General features: G+C 38.1%; 1 protein-coding gene across 16 annotated transcripts in view; it reads right to left on the reverse strand.

Moving 5' to 3' along the window:
- Positions 1 to 27188, reverse strand: part of PLEKHA5 (pleckstrin homology domain containing A5) — a 158906-nt gene that overhangs the window by 38024 nt on the left and 93694 nt on the right. For all 16 annotated transcript variants that reach the window (XR_013182247.1, XR_013182246.1, XR_013182248.1 and 13 more), the window contains 6 exons: positions 21751 to 21855; positions 17996 to 18068; positions 13914 to 14014; positions 12444 to 12559; positions 6999 to 7451; positions 981 to 1443 (listed from right to left, as the gene is read on the reverse strand). Coding sequence is in view for 13 of the 16 variants with exons in the window: in XM_077178124.1 (XP_077034239.1) it covers positions 981 to 1443; positions 6999 to 7451; positions 12444 to 12559; positions 13914 to 14014; positions 17996 to 18068; positions 21751 to 21855 (1311 nt within the window). In the remaining 3 variants the exon portion in view is untranslated. The remainder of the gene's footprint in view (positions 1 to 980; positions 1444 to 6998; positions 7452 to 12443; positions 12560 to 13913; positions 14015 to 17995; positions 18069 to 21750; positions 21856 to 27188) is intronic.

The following is a 27188-nucleotide window of genomic DNA, read 5'->3' on the forward strand; positions in this document are numbered from 1 at the left end:
AGCATAAAGTGTTCAACAAGGAACAAAAACATCAGGAAGCAAAACATGGCTGACAGGACAAGCAATACACACTCTGCAGCACTGACCCAGTGGTATTTCTCAGATATGTGAGAAGCATTGATTGCTAAATTTTCAGAGCAGACGAGACATAAAGGATGCCAAAGCAAAATTATTCCTTTGGTGATAGGGATCTGAAAACTTTAAAATCCAACACCTGATAATCAACTCTAAGTTGTTTAAACTGCTTTAAGTTGTAGTTATAGATTTTTTTCTTTCCCAGCATCAAAAAAAAAAAAAAAAAGACATAGGATAAAGTTTTCAGAAAAATGCTCAGGAGGATTTTACATCCAACTGAAGGAGTAATTTTTATTTAATTATTTTCAATCAATTAAAACCCATGGTAACACAAGCATGCTGGCTGTAGCAGAGTGGCACATATGGCACCCAAGTTCACAATTCTTCATGTCTCCCTCTCAGTGGTCAAGCACTAAGGCTGTGTGCATTTAGACGGATCTTCAGTGATCTCCCTAAGAGCTCAAAGACATAAAAAGGAATTCAATTTGCTGCTGGAGCCCAAGGCAGCCAAACTTGTTGCTGAAGGACAGAAAGCAGCAGCTGTGAAGAAACCTGGGATTCTGAGTCCTCTTGGTGATAGAAAGGAGTTAGAGTTCTGGACATGCATGAGGTATTCTGAATAATTTGCCTATTGACTCATTTTTTTTAGAGGAAACATATCATGGGCAGTAATATCAAGACATGTTCTCATCTTCTATTATTATAAAAAAATACATTTTTTCTACTCTTAGATTTTTCAGCCCTTTTTAAAACCAAACCCTTCTCTGTGAAAACAGCAATGTAACAATCTCCGTTATAGTAAAATATACTCCAGTGCAACATGAGTTTTCCAGTGATCAGATACATTCTACTGAAAAGCCCTGCAGATGAGAGTTTTATCTATTAAATGAAGCTTTTTTTTTTACCTTGGTGTGATGTGTCCTGTGCCTGCGGTCGATGGTGACATCTCCCCTCTGCACTGGCGATGACACCTCCGAGCGGTACGTGCGCTGCGGGGAATACCCCTGGAAACCCGCGATGGAGCCGTGCGAGGGGGACGTGGGGATGGAGTGCATGGTCTGATCAGAGATGTTGATCATGGTCTTTGGGCTGCTCAGGGTGCCATGCCTGCTCAGGGTGCTCTGCTTGTTGTAGAACTGGCGCTGCTGCCACTCGTAGAGCTGCCACATGGTGTCATCGCGCATGGAGCGCCGCTTGTCCTCGGCGCTAACGGGTCCCATGGCCCTGTCGTAAGGAGCCATGCTGCAGAGGCTTTCTGGACGTGTCTTGCTGTTCCTTGGCAGTGTCCTGTACCCCTCTGGGTACCTGGGCAGCACCTGGGCTCGATGGCTTGGCATGTTCCTTGGCAGCGTCTGGTAGGAGATGATGCTGGAACACAAGTTTCCTTTTGTTAGCATTAATATTATGGCAATAGGAAGTTGTTCGCTGTGGGTTGGGTTTATCCAGCTCTCACCTTTTATAATACTTTGAATGCCATTTAAAAAAAGCTCAAGAAATTCAAGACAACAGTTCAAGAATCAATGATACTGACTGAATGCACTGTAGCAGCCAAAAGTGGATCCTTTCTCTCTGATTAGCACTTGCTGATATAATCCATGTTTCATCATTTAACAGTTTGTCAGTCTAGTACCCTACTAAATGGCAAACTTGATTTCAAATTTTGATCAAATATTGGAACTTGTCTATATGCTGGAGAGGTGAAAGTTTTTAAACCTTAAAAGTTCTACTCTGTTTCCATATGCTTTCCATATTTCCATTTGAAATATTCACTTTTTCAAAAGTTAAAAAAAAATCCTGTTTCCCTAAGAAAATCTTGAGCAATTACTATGGACATTAAAAAAAAAAAGATTCTTTTAACAGCAGTCCCTGGGAAAATTTCAGTAATTGTCTGAAGAAATTATTTTTGCAATTGTCAAGGACAAGCCATTTCGTATCAGCCACTCAATTGAAACAAAGAGCAATACATGTCTTTGTTTGATAACAATATTTTATTGCTTTTCAACTCAGATATGAATTCAAAGGCTTATTTCCTTAATTTTTTGCCCCATTAAAAGTCTGGAGTTCTACAGTCATTTAGCAACTTTCAGCATTAGTTAAAATACTAAAAAATTTTCTACACCAAGGACTGATGCATGCCTATCTATGACAAAGCACTTCTTGTTAATTTATTTCAGAGGACAAAATCTAGGTCATAAACATTGATTTATTCTTCCCTTATCTAAAATGCAAATGAGCTCCTCTTAAAGCCTTTTGCTACAGAGCATGCATATGATTGATGCTTGCTTACAGACAACAAAACCAGCCTCAAATTGGACCTGATTTAGCCATGAGAGGGCAGCAGCTTCCAGCTACACCCCACACTAATCCGAACTAAAATCCCTGCACCATGAAGCACCAGAACCTGGAGATGGCTTTGAATTAATTCAGTGCCACAAAAAACCACATTAAAGAAATTATGTGGATCAAATGGCAAGATAAACTAGCATTATGCATGTGAGATCCTTATGGAATAACTATCAGGGAAATTGATGATGGTGAAACCCACTCAGTTAGTATTTATGATCACCTGCAACATTTTGAGGATGAAAACTGCTATAAAGAGCTTTATGTACAAAATCTGCTACAGTTCCTGAAGCTTTTCAAGAATTACTGAAGAATTACTCCCACTTTGTATTGGACAGCTTCCCATTCTTGCAAAAAAATTACAAAAAGGGAAAAGGGATTCTAAGTCCTAGTCTTCTGTTGCCAAATCTGCTTAAATACCTCCAAATTTCTTTAGTAACATACCATTAATGATAAGGCTTTTGTCCATCTCCATATTTAAAACTAAACAAACAAGATGCTTTTGAATTCCATTTCTAACTTTCAAAATGGAATTGTAGCTATATACCATAACAGCTACAGTAAGGCCTGATATTTTCATGAATATATTTAGTATCAAGACACACCTCACTCTCACTGAAGTTCCTCACACATTTTATTAATTAAATGGGCAGTATAATCCTGCTGGCACCTTTAAACATCCTGAACTTGCAAAAAAACTGCCTGAAGTTCTTACTGTGCAAAGACATCAATTTAAAATCTGCATGCAATTACTTGTATTCTGGAACATCTAGAAAGATAACATAATTCATCTTCAATTGGTAAACCATGAAAAGTGTAAAAAGCTCAACCACCTCAATATTAAGCCTTGTTTTACATAATTCGATAAAATCAAAATAGATTCTCCAATGTCCTGTTGATACTTGCAAAAATGTCATTCCAGTCAAACCCAAAACCCAACTCCAGACAGAACTGCAGCTTCCAGCTGCCCTGCACACAAGGGGAGACTGCTGCAGCGGGGTCCGAGGTTGCAAAATATTTCTGCAGTTGCCATCATAAATAGCTCCTTATAATTGCTCCCATATGAGAAGGAGTCTTCCACATGTGTTTACAGACACCTTGAGAGGCTGTCTCTTGGGTAGCAATAGTGGTTCTGGTGTCTGAGTTGGACTATTTGTGTGTCTTAGGTTGCAAATATAATATGTGGCTGGGGGTGTGCATTCTATTCTGATCTGCCAGAGCTGGGGCAGTTACCTTCTGTTCATTGGGCAGTTTTCTTGATCTCTCCCACAACCAACCTCCAGGAGATGTCTTCTGTCCATGGCCAGTGAGTGCCCCTGCATGGCTGATAAAACTCCATCATCCCATGGGGAGATGCTCCGCCCAGGGGAGGAGCCAAGCATTCCTACCTGGATGCAATCTGAGGTCTGGAACACCACAGCAGCCTTTGCCCAGTGCATTGCCAGAGGAGCAGCTTTCTGCTGTCCTGCATTCCCAGAGGGAGCCCAGGCCCATCTCCAGCAGCCCTGGAGCTGCAGAGGAAAACTCCCCCCTTGTGCAGGATCCCTGCTCCAGCAGAGCCACAGCTGGCACTGCAGGAGGGCTGACACACAGGGGAACAGGGACTGCTCTGACTCTGGCAGTATTTTTTTTTTTCATTTATAATTAATTTTTTATTGTATTTGTATTTTAATTTTCCTAGTAAAGAAGTTTTATTCCTACTCCTATATCTTTGCCTGAGAGCCCCTTAATTTCAAAACTATAATAATTCGGAGGGAGGGGGTTTACATTTTCAATTTCAAGGGAGGCTCCTGCTTTCCTTAGGAGACACCAGGCTTTCAAACCAACACTGGGAAAGCAACTTTGCTGCTAGGCCTTTAGGGGCTCAGTGCTGCAACACTGTGAATATCCTGAGATTGAAACCTCAAAACAGCCCCTCACCGTAATGAACACAAATACCAGCTGGCCCCAAATACAGGACTTCCATGTAAGAATCAAGAAAGGGTGGCAACGTGAAGATGGAAACCTGGAGTTTCATTGCAGGCATTTATTATTTTGGATGAATTTTATATAGGCAAGGCAGGAGAGACAAGCTCACATACTGGGGTAGCAGCAACAAAAAACATCCCTTAGTACCAAACAACCCTTCTGTATTTTTTCAAATTTGTGAAAGACCACTCAAGTGAACTACTTTTGTGAAAAACATATTTTTTTAATAACTGACTTCTGCAAAATTCACTAAAATGATACCGAAGTGGAACGTGTTTATTTTTTATTCAAACCACATTTATTTTTGTTTTTAAAAAAGTTTGCCTTCCTTAAGGCAGCAGTTTATTCATGCAGCTTTTGCCAAGCTACATGTCTATATCCATAGACACAACAGATAACAGCTTCAAGAATTAAAATCTACATTGCTGTCATTCTCATTACTTTTTTGGCCAATCAAACCATTGAGGGGTCAGCCTGTTCCTCTGAAAAATTTGGTAGTTGTATAGTGAACCTTTTTCATCCTATATTAAGGATAGCTAAGAGCTCCTCTTTTCTTTTATATATAGTCATTTAATTGAACATCTTTATTGACATCTTAGCAATTGTCCCATTTTTTTCTGCAGTCTGACACAGCAGAGATACTGAGTTGGGTCCTCCATGATTTCTGTAATGCAGACACAATAATACAGATGCACTGGAAAGCAGCTTGGTGGAGAGTCAGCAACTTTCCCCCATTAAGTAAAGACTACTTTTTCCAAAAATTCTAGTTATGAGTTTTACAGGTCTTAAACAGCCTTAGGATCCTCTCACCCCAACCTTAAGCTTTAGCATAAACCAGAGCTTTTTTTCTACTCTCATTCACCAACTTTGATTCTACTTAAATTTCTGTCTTCAGCCAGAAACTGGCAACCTGAACAAAAATAAAATTTTAAAATTGAATGAAGCCCCATTTAAAAGACATCACTATATACATTAGAAATTTGGATCATTATTCAAGGCTGTTTCCATGCAAAGCAAAAAAGATAGCTCAAGGCAAATTTTCCTTCAGTTAGCTATTTTTTTTTAGAACTGCTTTTGAAAGCATTTATATTATCACCCTTATCTAGGCAAACAAGTGTTGCTATACTCAGGGAATAAAATATTGTTAATTAGTAACATATTGTTAATAGCACTTCCCTCTATTTGATCCTCACTATGAAATCAGTTTTAGGGTTTTTATACTTGCTCAGAACTGATAAATAGCACATATATTCTAGTTTCTTCTGTTTGGTCTCAAGTTTTAAAGTCCAATTAAAAAAAATTAACTGCATCAAAGAGCCTTATGAGTTCTCATTATGCAAGTTTGAATAATAAGATTAATGTCAGGGTGTGCAAGTCCCTGTCTGTATTACAAGTTCAAACTTGATCAAACTACTTATGATGAGTATTTCATGAAACACCACATTAACAATTCCTACTTATATGTAATGAAAGGCTAAAAGGAGTGAGGAAATCTTCAACCTTGGCAAGTGGAAGCCAAGTTCATGGAAATGTTTCAAGATTTTGCAAAACCTGAGAAGCCCCCAGGTACATATCCCTAAATTCGTGGGGGAAACACATTTTCTGAACTTGGTTTATCTTAAGCTCTGCTCTGTCATCCATCTATACACAAAATCCTTAATTTCCAGCCCTTCAAAGTATCTCCTGTGATAGCATCTCCATACTTCCTATCAAATGTAATATTAAATACCTTTTGCATTTTCCTGCTGGAGCTGCTTGTCTGTAAGGCAGCCTGGAAGCAACGTCCCTCCACTTCTGTCAGAGAAATTGCTATTGGCATGACATTCAATATTGCCAATCATTCACACATCGTTTTAAAGCTTCATGAATAAGTACTAGAGCTCAATATTATAACTGGCTGATAGCTAATTTCATGAGAAGAGACACTGTAAACATCAAGTTAGATTCTGTGTCTTATTTTTAGATAAATCTTCTCTCTCTCTCTTCATATAAAGCTGGTTTAAAGTTTAAAAGCTCCCAGGAATATTTTTTTTAAAGAATTTCAAATAAAATATTATTACAAGAACTTGCGAGCAAAAAATGTAGAAGAGAGGACAATTTCAAAAACAGATTTTTATGACTGATGACATTTTCCCTGCTAGGACAGGGAAATTTCTAACAACCAAAAAGCGTTTCCAGCCATTTTTATTTATTGAGTTATTAATGTACTTTAGTTTATTAATAACCATTCAAATTCTAATAAAAGAAACTTCCATACATTTGTTCTGAGAAGTCCTCAAATGCAGAAGTGAGGGCAATTTCACGAAGAGATTTTAAGACGAAAAAGAACTTTTGTGAGTGATGACATCTCCTCCTTGCTAGGGCAGGGAAATTTCTCACACTAAAAAAGGGTTTATGGCCATTTTTATTTATTATTACTATACTTTAGTTTATTAATAGCTATTCAAATTCTAATAAAAACTCTCATACATCTGTTATGAGAAGTCACCCAGACATTTCTTAGAGAATGAAGAATGCAATTATAAAATATAGATCCAGAACTAAAGAAATTAACCAGGGTACAAATGTATTATTTACTAGAAAGTCTGAAAATAAAATTACCCAGTACTCACCCTCTTGTTTCCTCCTCTTGTCCTTTCCCCCTCTGGATTTTAATCCACTGCTCCAGCTGCAGCATGGAATTGGTTCTCTGCATGACCCGCTCGGAGTCCGCGTTATGATGGGCTCCATCCCCAACATCTGCCAGCACAACTCCCATAGATTTACTCTCAGATCCATTCAAATGGACAGGCCTGAAGTGCCCACCTGGAATTGTGCTTATGGGCAAAGTCCTGTACTCGGATCCCAAAGGGTTCAGCTTCACACTGTTGATTTTTGTCAATGGTCTGTCTTGCCCGACTTTCTGGAATCCATATTTTTCAGCTTCCAAAGCTTTCTTCTCCTCGTTTTTGTTCACTTCTCTGTTTTTCTGGTTGTTTTGTGCCTCTGGCTTAATTAGCACCCGATGGTTTGAAATGTTATTTACCTCCCGAGGCGATGTATTTTCAACAGTGAACTTTTCTATTCTGGAAGGGAACATATGACAAGTTATAATACCAAAAAAATGTTCCTTACAAATAGTAATAGAAAATTTGAAGTTATTTCAGTGAACCCCTGACCATATATTTTACAACAATATCTTGACTTTGAGAGAAAAACCCAGGACATTTTCACAATGACCAAGCAGAGGTTGGGGGGTTTTGTTGCTGCTGTTTTGGTGTTCTTTTTCTTTTGTTTTTAATTTTGTTTGGGGATTTGTGGTAGTGCTTGATGGGTTTGGTTTTTGGTTGGTTGATTTGGGGTTTTCCTGGTTGGCAAGTGTGAGTATTGTTTTCTTCTACACTTTTCTCTTTATTTGCTGTTTTAAAAACAATTATAACAGGAGGTCATTTATTAAAAATTCACAACAGTCAATTAACCCCCTAGAAAACATGTGCACAACAGGAAATAAAGCCAGAGCCGGAAAAAAGTAGATGCTCAGCTCCTGGAGGGCTGAAAATTCACAGGGTGAAAATACTCAGTGGCTCTCCAATAGCTACAGCTTCCAAATGTCAACAGCCTGAAATTCAGATGGTTTTCAAAGTCAGCTTGTGATTCACAATACTGCTGAATTTAGCATATAATGAGCTCCTTTCAAGAAAGCAAATGACTTTTCATGGTCACTGGTATCAATTAGGTTTCTCTGGTGTGTTATCACTTTGGCTGGCACACATTTTGCAGAAAATGACTGTGGCTTTTTCCAATTTTAAGGGGGAAAATAGCTGCTGACTTAAGGAACTGTACCACAGAAATAATGATATTTTTAGAATTGCTACTGCTTTACAGTATTTACACAAGCACTCAATGTGTGCAGTTCTATTAGTGATCTTCTTTTTAAAATTTCAAAATGTCAAGAGGCTCTATCTTTTGCCATACTAGGAGGACCAGAATTTCAATTCCAGCTCAAAAAGTGACTTTTGGGTTTAGTTCACTAGAGAAATAACCCCACCACTTTAAAATGCTTTTCTCTGCATTTTTTGCTATGGGAGGAAAGAAGAGGAAGAGATATAATTTCTTAAGATTACATCTCTGTATAAAACCAAACTAAGAACAACACTTTATTTTAAGAGGATGTTGAATTAACTTTTTGTTTTGTTTTGCATCTTTTTAAAAAAAAATGCATTATTCATCCTTATAACTGCATCCAGTTCAAGTGTCTGTAAAAAGGCCATCACACACACAACTTACCAGGAGCACAAGAAGACTGACTACACACACAGCTGTAAGCATTATTGCTTACCCCATCATGAAAAAAAGCCATTTATTTTTCCCCCCCAAGATCTTAAATCACTCCCAAGACCAAACATTTGTGCCTAGGTTCCTTCTCACGGTTATGGAAAAGAAAAGGACCACCTCCTCACTCCCTCAAAACTGTACTACCCCAGTGTTCTACCAGAAACCAAAGGATTTCCCAACAGGAATGTGAATTAAAAACTCCATTTCCCACAATTATCAAGTAAAAAAAGGGTGTTAAGATTTCAGTTTTCAGCCAGCACTCTGGAGTTTACAAATGAATATAAAGACTACCTTGGCAAATAATCCTGAATGTGGGCATTAATATTTGTAGTGTGTCTCAATAGCACCACCTACCCCATTATATAACATAAAACTTAATATAAATCTTTCTCAGGTGGCTTTAGAGCAGAGGAAAAGGTGGAAAATCCATGCTGGAGAGGGAGAGTGGCATCTCTAGGACACTCAACAAATAAGTGGCAAAGTCAGGCCTTGGCACTGTGCTCAATTCACACTCTCATACTTTCCACTGTGTTTTAATTAAAAACCAGCAACTCCCAAAATCACAGAATTGTTTTTCCATGCAGCCTCATGTTGTATCCCTCATTACTATGGTTATACGGAGCCAAACATTTGTATTTTATACTCCTTGGGATGGTGTAGAGCCTGCAGGACTGACATTCAAACAGCCTGCTGGGCTCTCTCAACTTGGTGGAACCAAATCAGTCAATTCTGAGTGAGCAAGGGATCTCTTTCCACACTGAAGGATCCATATGGGGAAAAATTATCAGAAACAAATGTAAAAAACATAAATCCATATGTATATTTGGCTCCATATTTATAGCTAGCTCTCAAAGACATATTCAACAAAGCTGGCAGGCTGTTTGAGGATGGGATAGGGATAGAGGAAGAGAATGAGCATTGAACATGGGTCTTTCAGCATATGCTGAATGCAATTTATGTATTTCTGCCACAAAAATGGAATCATATGTACAATATGCAGTACAGGAGAAGTACTATTTTATGCTGGTTTATATAAAGAAATAATTCTGAAAGGGTTGGAGAGAGGGGAGCATGTGATTAATGATCAGATGGACAGGAGGGCTGTGATTTAACAAAGCTAGGCAGAGGCATTTGAAAAGGAAAAGCCATTTTTTCCAAGCACACTGACGTCAGTCAGCCTCCACTGTGGATGTCTCTATGCTAACAAGTGCTTTTTTGGCAGCCTGGCTTATGCTGTTCAGGGAAAGTAACTACCCCAGGAGGGAAAAAAACAATCTTTTCTTAGTACATGCTGCATCACTAAGAAGAAACAAAGGCTGCAGCACACAAGGTGACAGTGAAAGGACAGAAAAATGGCACTCAAACCTGTGAGAGCAGAGAATCAGCATTTAGGGTAAAATGGTAAATCACTGTGCTGGTGGACACTACCATCTACAAACACAAGCAAGCACCCAGAGAGGGGGCTTGAGATCATATTTTGAGTCATAAGCTTCAATAGCTCCTCACTGACTGAAGTGCTTGCTTTAATTATTTTAATAGGTCTCTCAGTACATTATTAAACTTGAATGTACTATCTAGGTAAAATCAAAACTGTTTAGAAAGGAGTAATTACAGTTCAGTCAATAGGGCCAAATACTGTTTGTCCTTCCCTGCAGCTAAACATTAGAAGGGAATATTTCTGCTGCTAATAAAGACCAGTTCTAAAAGAAATGGGTACATTTTTACTTTCTCACTTCAGTATCTCATTTGTGGTTAATGTGGCTAACTATGTGTGGGAAATAAGAGTAGTTTATAAAAAACTTAGCAACACCCCTCCCACTAACTTAATGTTTTAAATATTCCTTTTATCTTTATCCTCTCCAAGGAACTCACCTCTGCAGAAAAACAGACAAAAAATGTGCTAAAATTATTTAAAAGATCTGGTTTAACAGACAGTTGGATTTGATTTCCAGAGTACCCTAAGCAGTGAAGTGTCTTGATTTCTAGGTTTAAAGAATTATACTGTAAAAAGCTCCTGAATTATCATTGGACATTTTATATGAACAGGAATCAAAAGTGGCCCAACATTAGTTTACATGAATATTTAAGGAAGCAAGTTCTTAATTACTCATTTATTGTATTGCAAGTATCCAGTCTGTTGAAAACTGTATTCAGTGGAACGTCAGAACCTCTAAAAAAACAGAGCTCAGTAACAAAAGCACTGCCAAATTTGACTGAACCAAAACCATTTATGCTTAAGCTCCATCTATGCCAAACTTCAGGTTACTTAGAGATGAGGTAATAAGACACTTAATACTTAACAGATTTTTACAGGGAAGGAACAGTATTTCTTCTACATAAGATCATATCCTGCTATGTTTCATTTTAAGAACTTAAAAAACGGCCAAAAGATGGATTCTTTAGAAAACATATGTCTTAAGGGTTTTCTTTCTTATTATAGCTAACAGATTTTTAACTTTTTTGAGACTTGGTCTTGAAATCTATTTTCTCTGAAGTAATTATTTCAAGGCTACGAATAAAGTTCTCAAAGAGGTCACATCTTCTTCTATTTCATTCTGAGGTTTCTTGCTTAATCAAAACAACAAGATGGTGTTATATAAGTTGCTTTTCTGACAACTGTTTGGCTGCTGGCAAGCCTGTTCTCCCTGTGATATCCAGGCAGACAGATATTCACAGTATTGCAAATATCAAATGAAGGTCATTTCACCAGTTCAGAAAAAGATTGAGAATGACCCCCTTCAGTTTTGTTCCTCCACTAAGTGTTTATACAATTGATATGTGATTTTTGGTTGAAGTGAAGTGGGTTTGATTTGGTTTAATAATTTCTCCATATGTAAATTACTATTGTATCTGCAATACAAACCAAATTTTTCAGATAAAGTTCATTACTTCTAGACTTCTCTGGAAACTGTGTCTATGAGATTTTTCTATTACTTTTTTAAACTCAGAGTTCCTCAGCATTGCTGACTTTATTTAGCTCCAGGGTAGCGGGAACTAAGGGAGTGGAGAACAGATCAAGTGACAGCAGCCATCAGCAATAACTTCTGTGCTGTCAATAACGAGGAGCTTTTAAACTTTCAATTGATGAGGTTTCCATTACAGATGCCAGGGAGCTGACCCTAGGGACCACATTCTGAGAGCAAATGACTCTCACTGGAGAGACAGCAGCAGACAGGGCTCAGTCTCTGAGAGCACAAAGCTTCTGGCTGTAATTTGCTTTTCACTGTCAACACACGGGCACAGGAAGGTGAGGCTCCAGACCAGGTAAGCATAAATTTAGTGACAGCTTAATGATGAACAAGAATGGCTCCCCACAGGTCGCCCACAGGTACAAGTGGTTAATTTAGCCACAAACTCCAGCTGTGAATTTGAGGACTGTGACAGCTTTAAGCCCAAGGCTGCCACCAGTTGAGCTGCTGTTGCTATTCAGTCAGGAGGGCAGGGAAGTCAAACATGCCTGCACACAGAATTTGTCACTGCACTTCTTCTGATGCCACTGGCTAGAGGGATAGTTCATTTTTTTTCTTCTAGCTCCTGACAACCAATATTCAGAAATTAACTTAAGATTATTTTTGCTACTTCAAAATTTTATCCAACACTGTCCAGTTACTAAGGGGTCTTCAATATAAGGAGAAATCACTTCAGCCAGTTTACATTCTATTTTAAAGACCAGTCTTTCATTAAACAAATCAAACTAAGCAAGAGAAACAACACTGTCCCACTGTTTTGTCAACCCACACTACCTTTTAACAGGCTCTGTTTGAACAAGTGCTGCATCTATCATGGCTTTCATCCACAACTCCATTTCCTTCCCTGTATCTGTGCAGAAATAATAGGTCCTCATGTTTGGATGAGCTGCCTGATTGGAAATGACATGGTCATTGCAATAAAAATGTAAGATTCTGTAAAAGAAGAGAGGCAAATATTGTTACTGCATATTCACTCTAATGCTTTATCTGAGAATATTTCTTCAAATAATATGCTCAAAAAAAAAATCAAAAGGAACACTACAGTGTTTCTTCGTCACTGCATTCATATTTTCCAAATAACTGCCTGTAATTTTCAATCGTAGCTGCTTCTTCATTAATACATTAAACAAAAAGCCCTTAAATTTCTTCAATCTACTAAAAGTGATATTGAGCATTCATTAATGTAGATTAATATAATTCACATAAATAAAATTTTAGCATAGAATTTGGCAGTCTGAATGATACAGTAAGTTTTAATTTATACTTACCATAGTAAATAAATGATGTCTTGGTTTAGGAGACCAAACAAAGTGCCAAAAGGAGCTCATAAAACAACAATAAAAAAAAGTCAGGACAAAATGCTTAGTAAAGTAATTTATATCATGATTTAAGATTGTCACGAAACACTGCTAAGAGTGATTCATGTAATATTGTGATTTAAGTGATAATAAGTTCTTATTTTTATTTATGTGCAAAGATACTTTATATTAAATAACAAATGAACTTTCATTAGTGGGATAAATTCAGCTGCAGATGCTGGTTCATAATTCTAAATGATAATTCACCACACAGGATTTAAGACCCATGAACTACCAAAAAAAACCCAAAATACAAAACAAAAAAAACCCCCAAAACAAAAAAAACCTGCTACTAAGTGATATCCATCCATTTCCCCATTCTAGTAATTCTGTCTATGTTTACATCAGGCTAAGCACCTGAAACTTTTGCTACTCTATTATGCAAAAATCAGCCTCAGAAGCTGTTTGTCAATAAATTCAAATGCTAATAAAAGAAACTTCCACGCATCTGTTCTGAGAAGTCCTCAAATGCAGAAGAGAGGGCAATTTCAAGAATCGATTTTAAGAAGAAAAAAATTTTTATGAGCGATGACACCTTCTCCCTGCTAGGGCAGGGAAATTTCTAACACCCAAAAACAGTTTATGGCTATTTTTATTTATTATTAATATACTTTAGTTTATTAATAACTATTCAAATTCTAATAAAAGGAACTTTCATACATCTGTTCTGAGAAGTCATCCCGGCATTTCTTACAGAGAAAGCAGAATGTGATTATATAATATAGATCCAGAACTAAAGAAACGAACCAGGGTACAAATGTATTCTTTACTAATTTACTATGTATTATTTACTAATTTACTATTAGCAACTCAATAAAATGAGCTTTTGTGACCAGGCTCTTGTGCTTTCAGACACAAAATCAGATGGCAAAGCTGCTCCCCTCACCTTGAAGGCGAATTTGCGGTTGATGTGGTCCTCAGCAGACAGCACAGATATCTGGAAACTAGGCAGAAGTATGCTCCCCAGGATTCCTTCCTCCTTCTCATCTGGGGATGCACACTGGTATTAGAAAATGGCCCTTGGACACACAACATTTTGTTCCTTGGACACAAAACATTGCATTCTGACACTTCATGAAACTCCTTCAGCCACACAGGAGCATGAGCAGGAAGTTTAGCTCAGAGAAGAAGCATTAAGAACTAGAAATCCAGATTAACTGTGAAGAGCTGATGGAAGGCAAGCCCCTGATTCAGTGACAAAGAACCAGAATTGTCAGAACCCAGGACATCCCTCTGGCTGCCCTGGATGGCTCAAGCCCCTGGCAAGGAGCTCAAAGACCTTGGCACAAAGACACCTGCGGCTTCGATTTTAACCAATGGAAACAATTACCAACTTTATGTGAAGAGTTACAAGCCACGAGAGTTTAAGTAGAATGATCGTCACAAGGTGGAAAAGCAGAATTTTGGGTTTTTAGAATGGGGGTTCAGAAGCCAAGACGGAGCGATTTGGGTGCGCCTTGTTCTTCCTCTTTCTTCTTCTTGTCCTTCATCTTCTGCTGTGATGGTGACACTTTTGGGTTGGTTTAAAGTAAAGACAGACTGTCTAACATAGGTGATAGGTATTGGAAAATTACTGTAAATAAAGTACACGTAGTTCTTAGTATAAAAAGATAACACCACCCCAAGGGCGGTCAGTGTGCCACAAACCAACCTGCTGGACAGATCTCAGCAGGTCAGAGAAAGAATGGAATAGATAAGAGAAAAAAAAACAACCTTGAAAACCAGAGCTGAGGAATCCTGACTACTTCTTTGATTGCTGGGCTGGGAAAAAGAGACTTTCTAACACCTCGGGGTCATCTCGACCACAGAGACCCCGAGATAGAACAGCACACATCTACTGCCTGCTCACTAAAAACACCTCTGACAGCACAAGTGCTTAGAAGCACTGCTTGTGACTGCTGGCGTTTTAGAGAAAATGTGCATATTCTTCTTCTGATCTCCGGCATATTATGCTACATAATCTCCATTATAATATTTAATTATGAATTATCATTATAATTCCCACAAAGAGTTTACACTCAATTACATTCCATTTGTAAGAATGCACACATTTCAGATAATTTGTAAAAAAAAAAAGCTCTCCCCCAAAACAAATACCCTTTTCCCAGAGCCTTGTTTTACATAAAATTTTAGATCAACAGATCATAATAAAAAAAATGACATTTTAATTGAAAGCCACAACCAGCTTTTAAATCCAATTATACTTTATTAATGGAATAATTGGATGCATTTCATAAAGTCTGTCTTAATTGTATTTCATGAACAGAACTTCTATTCACAATCACTATCTTAGAGACTGTCCACCATAAAACTTCTCTTAGTTGAATACCCACAAAAAAATCTATGAAATTACGATGAAAACAGCCATTGCAAAATTTCAATTAAAAATTAAGAATTACAATACACTTAAACAGCACGCCAGAGCTATTGCTTATGTGTAGACTTAAAAATCTTTTCCAGGTTCTCATTTACTCCTAGATTTTGAAAAGCCAAACCTTCATTTAAGTTATTTCTATGGGGAAAGGTGTGCCCAGCCACTTGAGTATCCCATGACAGATGAGATGGAAAAACTGTGCTTTTTGGGATAGCCGTTTAATTGCAGAGCTGAGCATAAATTCATTCCTATGATAAGGCAGAAAAGAAATGGAGTGGATTTACTTCCAGCAACTCAGCAGTACCTTTAAATATGAATGAAATCATCCCACCTTCCCTTCAAATATTGACTCCTTGCCGGCCACACGCAAAAATGTGCCCTGTCCCCAAATCCATATTGGGCAAACATTGGGGTTTACTTTATTTGGACTTCTGTTTGGGGGAAAAGTTCTCTTTTCCTAGATCATATTTTGACTGATGACTGAGTAAACCCCCCAACTAGTGCCACATAACAGCATTCAGCATTTTTGTTCCACTGAACAGCTGCTTGTCTGCAGCACTTTGGTCTTTGTTAAAGACATGCTGCCACATTCCAGTTCCAGATTTTAAAAATCTGTTCCCAATCATGTTTGCTTTTATCTCCACATCCCACTGCCCCATATTATCTTTACTTGTGTGCTGTGTATAAAAGTACACAAGAAAAGCAGCAAATCTTCTGTACAGTCCTAAGAACTTTTATTTGTGCCAACAACAACCTTCCAATATGAAAGTGGATGGTCCTTCATGCCTCGGGGGAACAGAAAAAGAGTATTCTCTAAGCTGTGAGAAAATACTATGACGTGGATTTTTCTTTTCATCTATAAATTGGATTTCAGCTGCTAATATTCTAACACAATTCTGGGAGTTTAGTATGACTTACTAAGAAAACCAAAGAAACGCAACAACCACAACTGCACAACCACAAACAGGTCTGTGGTTTGATCTGGGAGCAAGTGCATGACCCTCCCTTACCTATTTTTTCACTACCTGAGAATTAACAGAAATCTAAAAGGGTTTAGAATAAAAGCTTCTTATATTTTATCAGCCACTTCTAATAGATTTTGGACTATCACTGCATACATTTAATTCCAGTTTAACAGTTTTAACTATGTTCTATGGAGTGACAGTTAAAAGCCACACTTATCACAAAACAATTTAGATTATTCTGCTTGTATTTCAGAATGTTGGGCCATGTAGAAAATAAAAATATTATAGAGCTGTTTATTTTGTTGCTGGTTTTGCTTATTGCTTTTTTTGTTTTATTTTGACAAACTTCCTATGCAGTGCTTAAACTCAATTTAATCTGTTCTTAAGGCAGCTATAATGTAGCACTCTTTTTACAACTTTCTGAAGAAGGAGCCTGAAGAGGTGTTTAAAATAAACCTGTAAATAGCACAGAGTATGCAATGACCACTTAGGTAACCACAGTGTATCTGTATCAGTCAGTTGATGTCTCCATAACTGGAATTTCAGCCTGATTTTTGACTCAGCAGGGGTTTATCCAACTATGTGTACCACTTGGTATAGAGAAACAAGCCTAATAACAGTTGAATAATTCAGAATTTGTTAGCTAAACCAGTTGCAAACAGAGCTTTTGTTTCAGACCTGATTTGCCTTTGATTGGATCCGTGCTGCACTTTCAGAGAACACCATTTGAAATTCATCAGTCTCTGCTTTCAGCATCACCAGCATCAGCACCAGTCCTACCAATTCCAAAGCTTCATCCCAAACTGAAACCTTTTGTTGACCTCCACCCACAGTTAAGACTGCAGGTGGCCCTGTTTACATTCCTCTATTTTGCCATGCTCTATAATCCTCCTCACTCTCAGCCTCCTTTAAACTAAAATGGCTGTACACCTTATTTCAGGATTGCCCATGTTTCCTTATGCCCAAGTCCCATTTGTTTCTGGAGGAGCACTCCAGTTCATAACCTGCAGTGCTGACGGGATCACTAACCCATGTAACTCCAGACTAGAATGAGAAGCAGCTAATTTTTCCATTGAAAGTCTGATCTAGCTACGTGAGGTTACTAACAGATTCTTTTGTTCCAAAATACAGCAGAGACTTCTACTCATATGGAATTGGACAATGTTCCATCTTATAAGTATTCATGAACACTGATTAGAGTTCCCAAAGGCATATATATCCTCTTTATCATTCTAAAAGCAGTTTCAGCTCCCCTGCATCATATCCCTTCCCTATCCCCATTTCAGCTACTTAACTCACATAAAAATCACATTTAACCTGACATATTTAGTTTCTAGCAACAGAAGCTGTGAGAACAACTATAACCCAGAATTTAGTAACAAAGGTGGCTGTGAGTGGGCTTGCCCTTTGAGCACAGCCTGGCAGGCAGGAAGCAATTATGTGAAACTGGTAATTAAGAAAGAAAGAAAAAAAAGAAGATAAGAGTAGCAGGTCTGGATATTGACAGCTATACAACTATTTTAATCCATAAAGTTAAGCAGCAGCTTATTTCTTACATTTCACTAGTGTGTCAAAATTTATCTGCTCCCAGCAAAATTAGCAAAGGAAGCTCTCAGGAGCTGAACTCACCTCTGTAGTAGAAGAGACACAGATCTGAGAGCACAAACCAGCGCTTCTTCCACAGCTTCATCCCAGTGCTGTCCTGCAGGAATCACAGGGGCCAAGTCAGAAAACACACTGGGGACAGCTCTGCTTCCCAGCACAAAACAGGCCCTGCACAGCTGCTGGAACCCTGGATACTGAGAATTTCAGACTTTCTGTGCTGCAAGGCACTGACCACCAAGAGAACACTGCATTGACCTGCGAAGGCTTCCCAAATGGAATGACAGAACCGGGATTGTGGCTGTGGAGTTTGAATAGATAGTGTGTGCTATCACAGGGTGGAAAACCTAGAGTTTAAGGGTTTAGAACATAGTAATAGATATAAAGCAAGATGGAGGTTTTAGGGTGGAGGTTGGTGCTTCTTCTTCCCCTTTTTCTCTATGGGTTTGGGTGGTTTTGTGCAATTGGATAAAAAAATCTCCATTGCAGGCACGGGTGGTTGGTTATTGGGTTAAAAGTGAAAATAATTAGGTGTAATGTCTTAATTGGACAGTTTATCCTTAAAAGGCCTTGTAGAGAGAGAGATATGGCTCGATTTTTAGTTTATTAGAGTGAAGTGTTGTAGAACTCCGGGTTTGTGAGACTGTGACAGAGATAAGAACGAATGAACATCTAAGTCCCAATGAGAAATTCCATCTTGCAATTTAATCCTGACCCTGGCAAAAAGAAGATAAAAACTCAACACACAACTGTGCTGTGTGTGTTGCCAGCTCAGTTTTTTGGCTGTTTTAAGTATTTGACTTCTCATCCTGAGCAGTCACTGCAAACAAAGGCTGGGACCCAGGAATCCTGAAGTGAGCAGGGAATCATGGAATTGTTGGGGTTGGAAAAGGCCGTTTAGCTCCTCGAGTCCAGCTGATACCAGCACGGCCAAGTCCACCACTAAACCATGCCCCCAAGTGCCACATTAACACATCTAATCACACCTTCAGGGTTGGTGACCTGACCACTTCCCTGGGCAGCCAGTTCCAATGCTTGACAACCCCTCTGGTGAAGAACATTTTTCCCATATCCAACCTAAAACTTGAGGGCATTTCCTTTTGTCTTGTCTCTTGTCACCTGAGAGAAGAAACCAGCCCCCACCTCACTACAATCTCCTCTTTGGCAGCTGTAGAGAGTAGGGAGACCCTCTCTGAGCCTCCTTTTCTCCAGGCATGATAGAGATTACAATCTACAGTTTAACTAATTTAAAAAAAATAAAAAGTTTTTTTCCTCTTAATGAGCAAGATAACACTTCAGGTACATCCTCCTTTGTTTTCTGAAGGAACTCTCTGCTGAACTTTGTCTTCTATTACCACTCATATATCTAGAGCAAATTTCTTTCCCAAATATTTTATTCCTACAGCAATTTAATTTTCTTTTATGCTTATAACCAATTTACACCGTACAACTCAGAATGAAAGACTGCCACCACTGCTGCAGTGTAAATAAGCCAGAGCACTACAGCACACACATCCTGGCAGAATCAGATTTATAAATATGTTAATGTGTTCCAAGACGAAAAGTATGTGTGAATTAGCAATATTCTTGTAGCAAATAGGTTTTGTGACAATGAAGAAGAGGGATTCTCTAATGAAAAACTGTCAGGTGGGTTTGTTTTTGGGGTAGTTCTCCAGCCCAAGAAAAGTCAGGATGATTTTTAGCCTTGCATTTCAAGCTCTGCTCTTTCTGGGGTTGGGGAAATGAGCTGAAAGAAGAAAGGATAAACCAAGAATTAGCTAGGAAACATTATTCAGAAAAAGTATGTTCACTGTAAACATCTTCCAAAAAAGGAGTTGGCTCTGGATTTAAAAATTAGCAGAAAAATGATAGAAGAGGATCACTACATGTACTGAGACAGCATACCCTGAATTTAATAAAAATTGAGAGACTCTAAGATTAAATAAATGTTGTTTTACTATCAGAAAGAAACCTGCACAAGCTTTCACTGCACATTTCTGGAGATCATCTCTGTTGATAAAATTGACTAAATTGGCTCTCAATGACTACCCCAACATGGAAATACACAGCAGCACCTTTTCTTACAAACATCAATCAAACATCACAGCATTTAAACTATTTCCCACATAAACCATCTCCAGCCCTGAGGTGGATTAAAGACTGGTTGAAGTGCCAACGCCAGGGAGAGAGTGGCCATTGCCTCGTGGTGTGCCCCAGGGGTCAACACCATGGCCAAGACAATTTAACAACTTCATTAATGAGCTGCACACTGAGCTCATCCTGAGTCAGTCTGCACATGGAGTTACGAGGAGTGCCTCATACTCCAGATGGTTGTGCTGTCATCCAGAGGGACTGGACAGGCTGGGGAATTGGGCAGAGAAGGTTCTCTTGGAGTTCAACAGAGGGAAATGCTCAGTTCTCCATCTGCACCAACATGAGCCAGGAATGCACCTTGCAGCAAAGGAGGGCAGCAGCATCCCAGACTGCATCAGCAGTGCTGCCAGGACATCCTTCCTCTCTGCTCAGCACCACAGAGGTCTGGCTGCAGTGCTGCTCCTGCTCTGGGCTCACTGGTGCAGGAGGAGCATGAACATACTGCAGGGAACCCAGAAAAGGGCCATGGAGATGGCTGAGAGACTGGAGCATCTTCACATGGAAACAGGGTGAGAGAGCTGGGACTGCTTAGTCTGGGGAGAGAGCAGCTTAGCAGGCATCCTATCAGTATAAACATCTGGTGAGAGACTATAAAAAATGTGGAGCCAAACTTTTGCCAAGGGCAAAAAAAGAAACAGCAGGCACAAATAAGAAGCATAAAATTCTACCTCAGCAGAGGTAAAGCTTTTTATGGTGAAATACTGTCACAAGTTGCCAGAGAGGCTGTGGTGCATCTTCATCTGTGAGGAGAATCACCTTCGTGAGAATTTTTCACTCTCAGCATTCACATCTCAGAATTCTCTTCGCTCTCAGAGTAGAGGCCACAGGATTGTCTAAACCTGAGGAAATCTTCCACTAAATAGACACTTCTAGATCTTATTATCTGAGCAGTTTTTAAAAACTGACTCATCACCGGCACTCAGAAATCTATGCAGGTCATGCCAGTCTATCTGAGTAGGCACAGTAAATGACAATGTAGATCAAAATTACATACACACATTTGTCTCAGCTGAGTTTAAATTAATGAGTTCTCAAGGGTTTCTTGGTGGATTTTAAAAACAGATTTGTAATATTAACCAGAAGAGCAAATTTACAGCAAATTTACCAACTTACAGGCTAGAACACTGTCCCAATATTAAAGAGCACATACTTCAGATTAATTCACACTCCAAGGGAAAACCTAAAAAAATCTCTGGTTTTAACATGATTATCTTTGAATTAAGGAAATAGACATACCTATGTGAAATATATGAAGAAATGTCTCCACTTAGTATTTTTTGTTGAAAATATTACTTTTAGAAAAAAAAATATACATAGTCTAACAAAAGAAACTTAAAAACCTCCAGTATTCTGGGTCATACACCTTTTGTCCCATCATCTCTACATACCTGAAATCACATCAGCTTTTTTTAGAGAGGATCATTATATATATACTCTACCAATGTTCTTTACTTGGCTGATGTCCTTATTTGTATCAGACTGATATCCAGTAAGGAGTTAATGAATTGAAGAACACAGTTTGTAGCTTCATTCTGCTATTGCTATCATTGTACTTTTTAGAAGTGGTTGGCTATTGTATCACACAGTAGAGGAGAAAAAAAAGAAGGGGGTGAGGAGGGTCTGAGTACCTGTTTGTAGAGCCAGCCTCTTCTGACAACTGGTGCATTAGGATTTCTCTTTATGGAGTTGGATCTCTTCCCAAAATTATGAACCTTCTTTGAAGATCGTGATGTCTAAATTGAATTGAACATGTTATAGAAACCATGACAACAATAACTGTACAAAAATCAAAATGCTTTTCTTTTCTCTAAGATCTTTATCTTATATATGCTCCTCTAGGGGACTGCAGAAGATAAACTCTATTCTTTTTTTAGATAAATAATTACTACAATGGTTCTGCTGGTTTCAGCATTTCTTTCCTTTCTTCTGCAGAGAATATAAAGATAAATCCCAAGACAAGTACCAAAAGATGTTTTGGGGTTTTTTCAAAATAAGAAAAAACCCAAATTACAAATATCTGACCTTCTTCTAAGGTAAGTAGAATGCCTACTGAGCTGTAGGAAGAGAAGTAAACTCACAGAACTATTATTAATTATGAAAAACTACATCACCTGGGGAAGAAAGCCCACTCTTTCCTGCTTCCAACACTGAGCTAACACATGAAAACTTGTTCTGATTCCAACAAGATATAATTCCCCCTTTCCTAAAATAAATTATTTTTTTGTATTCCTTCTTTGTTCTGTGATCTCTTGGTTGGTTTGAATATTCATTATTTTATTTGCTTGCACTAAAGTCTACTTAGAAACCTTTCCATGGAACTCCGGAGCTCACATCAACTCTTACTTATACTTTTTATAATTTTGCAATGATCACCTATGATTAAGAGAAGTAGGAAAAATAAAGCATTTTAGATTTCATCCTTCTACTTGAATAACCACAAGAAATTGGAAAAGGCACAAAGAAACCTGCAGTGCTTTGCCAATTCACACTTTAATCTTCTCAGCCCACATTTAGAAAGTTTTCTCTGCAACTAAAGGAGCTGAACATTTACTTGTGTTTTAAATCCTGTAAGAATTGGTGCCTCAGACACCATGAGATACAGCAAAGTACACTCCTGTGCAGAAGAAGTCAAGTTCAAATAAGTTTTTAAAGCTGCATTTCCAATCCACCATTTGGATTGAGACAGTATGATAATCCTGAGTTTCAGCTTCCCTCTCTCTGCTACTGGGACTAATCATGAGTTTATGCAAAATTCCTAAAGGAGGAAAGCTTGACAACCACTCAGGTTCTGTTGCAAATGAGGTGTGGGACTTCTCTATGGAAATTCTCTCAACACTCATCACAGAACTAAGCTGGGTTTTACTCATGCTTCAGAGTAGCTAAAAAATCATAAACTGAGAACATAATTTAAAAATATGTGCAGCTTCTGTCAATGATGCCATTAACTGGAAAATACAACACCACTTGGCAAAAAAAAATAACATTACAAAAGTTATACGTGCCTGCCTAGAGTCTACAACACAAAATAAATGTTATATTTTTTTGTTGCAAGAATCATGAGGGAATATAAAAACAATCAGAGTGCTTTTAATTTCCCTTGGAGATACAGAAATTTGACTCAGTTCTGAAAAGCAAGACAGAGTAAGCAGTTGAAAACCTAATTAAGAATAAAAGTAAAAAACTTCAACATTTTCTTCTGAAAAATTCTATCAGTGCAAAATGGACAAAGATTTCTAAGAAGCCACGAGAATGATGACAGCCAGCTGTGAAAAAGGAATACATAACAAAGAACATAAAAAAATGCAGCTATAAAGTGAACTATATCTCTCTGTTAACCTGTATGAGTGCTGTATTGGCATATCACACAAAAGCTGTGCTAACACTTTGATCAGAAATAATTTCTAACACTCACACCTACTCTAATATTAGCTACTAAAGGTTCAGAACTCCTCAAGAGCGCTCCAGAATTCCTACACTTGTAAAAATAGCTAATGCATTGAGGATGCTTCTGAAGACAACCAAGCACTTGTGTCAAGCCTAACGAATTCAGATAATTTAGGCAGCTGTCTCTAAGGTAGGCCTGATAAAAACCCATATTGACTCCAATTTCACTGAGCTAACAGCAGAGTTTTAATGGGTTACATCCTACCAACTGTGAATACAAACTTCCTTCAATTAAATGCAGCATCACAAGTGCTTTCTAATTTTAGTTAATACACAGAACACTTTAGATGACTTGTAATTAGTTTGCCACACACTGCATAAAGAGAATAACTTCACAACAAACTCTGAACCTTAAGACAATGAGTATTTTGGGACACTGAAACACTGTAGGTGAGTATATAAACTAATTATGGGTTCTCAGACTTTAGATCATCTCCTCCTTTGTTATGGGATCCCTGGCCATCCCTGATATCCCATTCATAACTAATTATCTCAAACTGTGAAAGGGAAAAAAATAAAAATAAAGAACTGAAGGGTTCAAGTACTTTTTACCCCATAGCACAAAAACAAAAATTAAAAATACAGGACATATTGCCCAGCTCCAGCTTCTGGAGAAGGCAAAGAGAAAGAGAGGAAAGTGAAGGAATGATCCAACCACCCATCAGTGTCTGGAAGGTTCGGAAGGCAACAGAGCTAGCAGAGCCACACCCCTGCTACCATCTGATCCATTCCAAGGCACAGCAACTCTGCTGCCTCCAAAATCAGATCCTGTGGAACAAACCCTGCACAAACCCAGTGCTGAAAAAGAAGCCAGGATGTCCAGCCAGTGATGTTCACTGGTTTCCAAAACTGAAAAAACAAACACCCAGCAGGATTTTGAACTCTGGATAACAGACCAGTGAGCAACTGGAGCTGCACATTTCAGCACCCTGTAAACAGCTTTTCTCTCTGCTTAGCTGGTAGGAAAACACAGGGTTTATATGTGAGGCTTCTTTACCAGTTTCAGAACTAGCACAAAAGTCATTAATTAACATAAAATTTATTGCATATAAATTTGAAAAACATAGGCTGAGAACCTTGCAAATAAGGAAATTTTCTGCATGTGAACTTAGAGAGTACAAATCTGTATCTTTGTTACTTTTAACTTCTGTTTAAAAATATGTTTCTGGTGTTCAAGGCTTCCATTATCTTCCAAACCACAAAACAACAGGATGCTGCTTTCTGGATTTTGTTGGCAATTTTGGTGCCTTCCAATGCTGCAGCTTTCCATGAGCTGAATGGGTTTCTGCCTCAGCATTTTAGCTTGAACCAGGAGGTTGTTCTTGAAGCAAATCTCCCCATCATTCACTCCTAGTGTGCTCTGGTTTGCATAGCAAAGGAAACTGGATTCCATTTAGGCAGGACTAAAATATAAGATGCACAAGGAGCACTACTGGGCTGGTCTGAATATAAATCATAAAATACAGTGCAGACATCCAGCTCTGAGCACTAGGAATGCTCTTCACAGCCCTCCTGTTCACTGTGCTGTTTGCTAATGATTTTTAATAATAATAATAATGAATAATTTTAATTTCTGTTAATCAGAAATTTCCAGCTAATCTGGATCCAGAGCAGAGCTGAATGGCTACACCTACACTAGCCATTCAAAGCTGGACTGAACTGAAATATCTATAAACAAATTGATTAATATTTGTGAGCACTGGGAAACATCCCAGCTGCACTGGAGTCACCAGGAGCTGTCCTGGGCTAACTCCACACCACTTTCTGCAAGAAAAATGTGTTCACCTTATTCTGCTGATAATCAGGACAGCAATGAAGAGCAGCAGATCTGAACTGCAGAGGGTGTTTGGAAATGTGACTGACTTTACACATTAAAAAGCAATTTATGACACACAATCCTGTTTGTCTAGGTAGTGATTTTGACAGCAGGGAGAAAAATAAGATTAAAAAAAGAAAGACAATTACAAGACCAATTTCTTTATGCCACAGAGAGATGAAAATAAATACTTTCTGTAGCAATCTGAAGCCTGTGGGTTTTCACAGCCAGGGGTCTGTGCTAGTGCCTTCATGTCTGGAAATACACTCCAAGCTACAGGAAATAAGCAGCACTTAACAGAGCTGTAATATGTTATTTGGCCCCCCTCATGTATACAGTGTGAAAGGAAGATTAGAATTAGGACTTTTACTGAGCAGGAACTGATTTTTGTCTCACCTCATATTAGCCTCTGGTCAGCAACAGACCCCTGAGAGTCTTTCTGACACAAAACAGAAACTTCTCCAGTTCCATTATCTATCGGGGATCAATTAACATTATTGCAAGGAAAAGTTTCTCCTGTACCCCTTAACTGTCGGAAACTTCAGTTGTACCCCAATCTTTTTTCCATTCCTCACTGCATTCCAGTATCAGGTGTGATCATGAGTTATCTCTTAAAACAAAAACCACCTAAAAAAGTTGGTTTGGCAACCACACGAAGCATCCTTCTGCTCTGTAATTACTTCTCTGTAACTTCCCTCACCAACATTTTATTCCTGTTGTATTGTGCTACAATACTACTATTATATTAATATAATACTGCATATATATGTATATAATATATAAAAATAAATATATAATATGCATTATACTATATTATATATATACACTATAGATACATATATATACACACATATATATGTGTGTGTGTATATATATATACACACACTATATATACATATTATAGTCAAAAGTTAAGAATTCTAGGCTTTATAGTGTTTGAAGACATGAGTAAAAACACAAAAGAAAATCAGTTTTGTATCCAGGTACAACCCAGGTGCCGTATCTATAGTTATCTTTAGAAAGGATTCAACTCATTATCCTTGAATAGCTGCCAGAAAAGGCAGATTGATATTCGCTGTGGTTCTACGTTCCAGCATTCACCTCCCCAAAAACAACAGTTTTTAAATGGTGTTACACTAATTCAGACAAATGCACATTTGAAAACTGATGTACAGTAATGACACATGCAGCCACAATAATCATATTAATATTTTAAGTGCATTTAAATAACTAGAACAGGAGGAATGAGAAACAGAACAATCTATTTTTTTCAAAATGTTATTTTCACAGGAAACTAAAGTGTCATTAATCAATGAAAGTAGAAGAAATCACATTAACTGGGCCAGAGAAATCTCAATTTCCTTCTCGAAGACTATGAAACAAACACTAGGCTAAAGGGCATTTTCATCTCTTTTGAAAGAAAAGTGAGAAAAATGTAAGACACATGCTCCTAAATTGTAATTAATTTTGCATATTTGACCTGAGATTGCTTCCCAGAAAATGAATTTTGAGAGAACTAGCCATGTAATTATTGCATTCTACATCATTTTTATGACTCTAACAAGAAATTACCTGGGGTTTTTTGCTTGCTTGGTTGTTTTAGGACTTAGCTGGTTTTGAGTTTGTTTTTTACTGTTGTTGTTTGGGGGTTTTCTAGTTTGTTGTATTTTAAACTGGTTTTCCTGCATGGACTTAAACATGATCATATGAAAGTTGAGATGGATTTTGTTACTGTTCATAATACATCCGTGACTCTCTATTTTTCCCCCCAGCAACATTAATAGATTAAGACACTTTTCTGATAAA

This window comes from Agelaius phoeniceus, chromosome 5 (assembly GCF_051311805.1).
Source record: "Agelaius phoeniceus isolate bAgePho1 chromosome 5, bAgePho1.hap1, whole genome shotgun sequence".
Lineage (NCBI taxonomy): Eukaryota > Metazoa > Chordata > Aves > Passeriformes > Icteridae > Agelaius > Agelaius phoeniceus.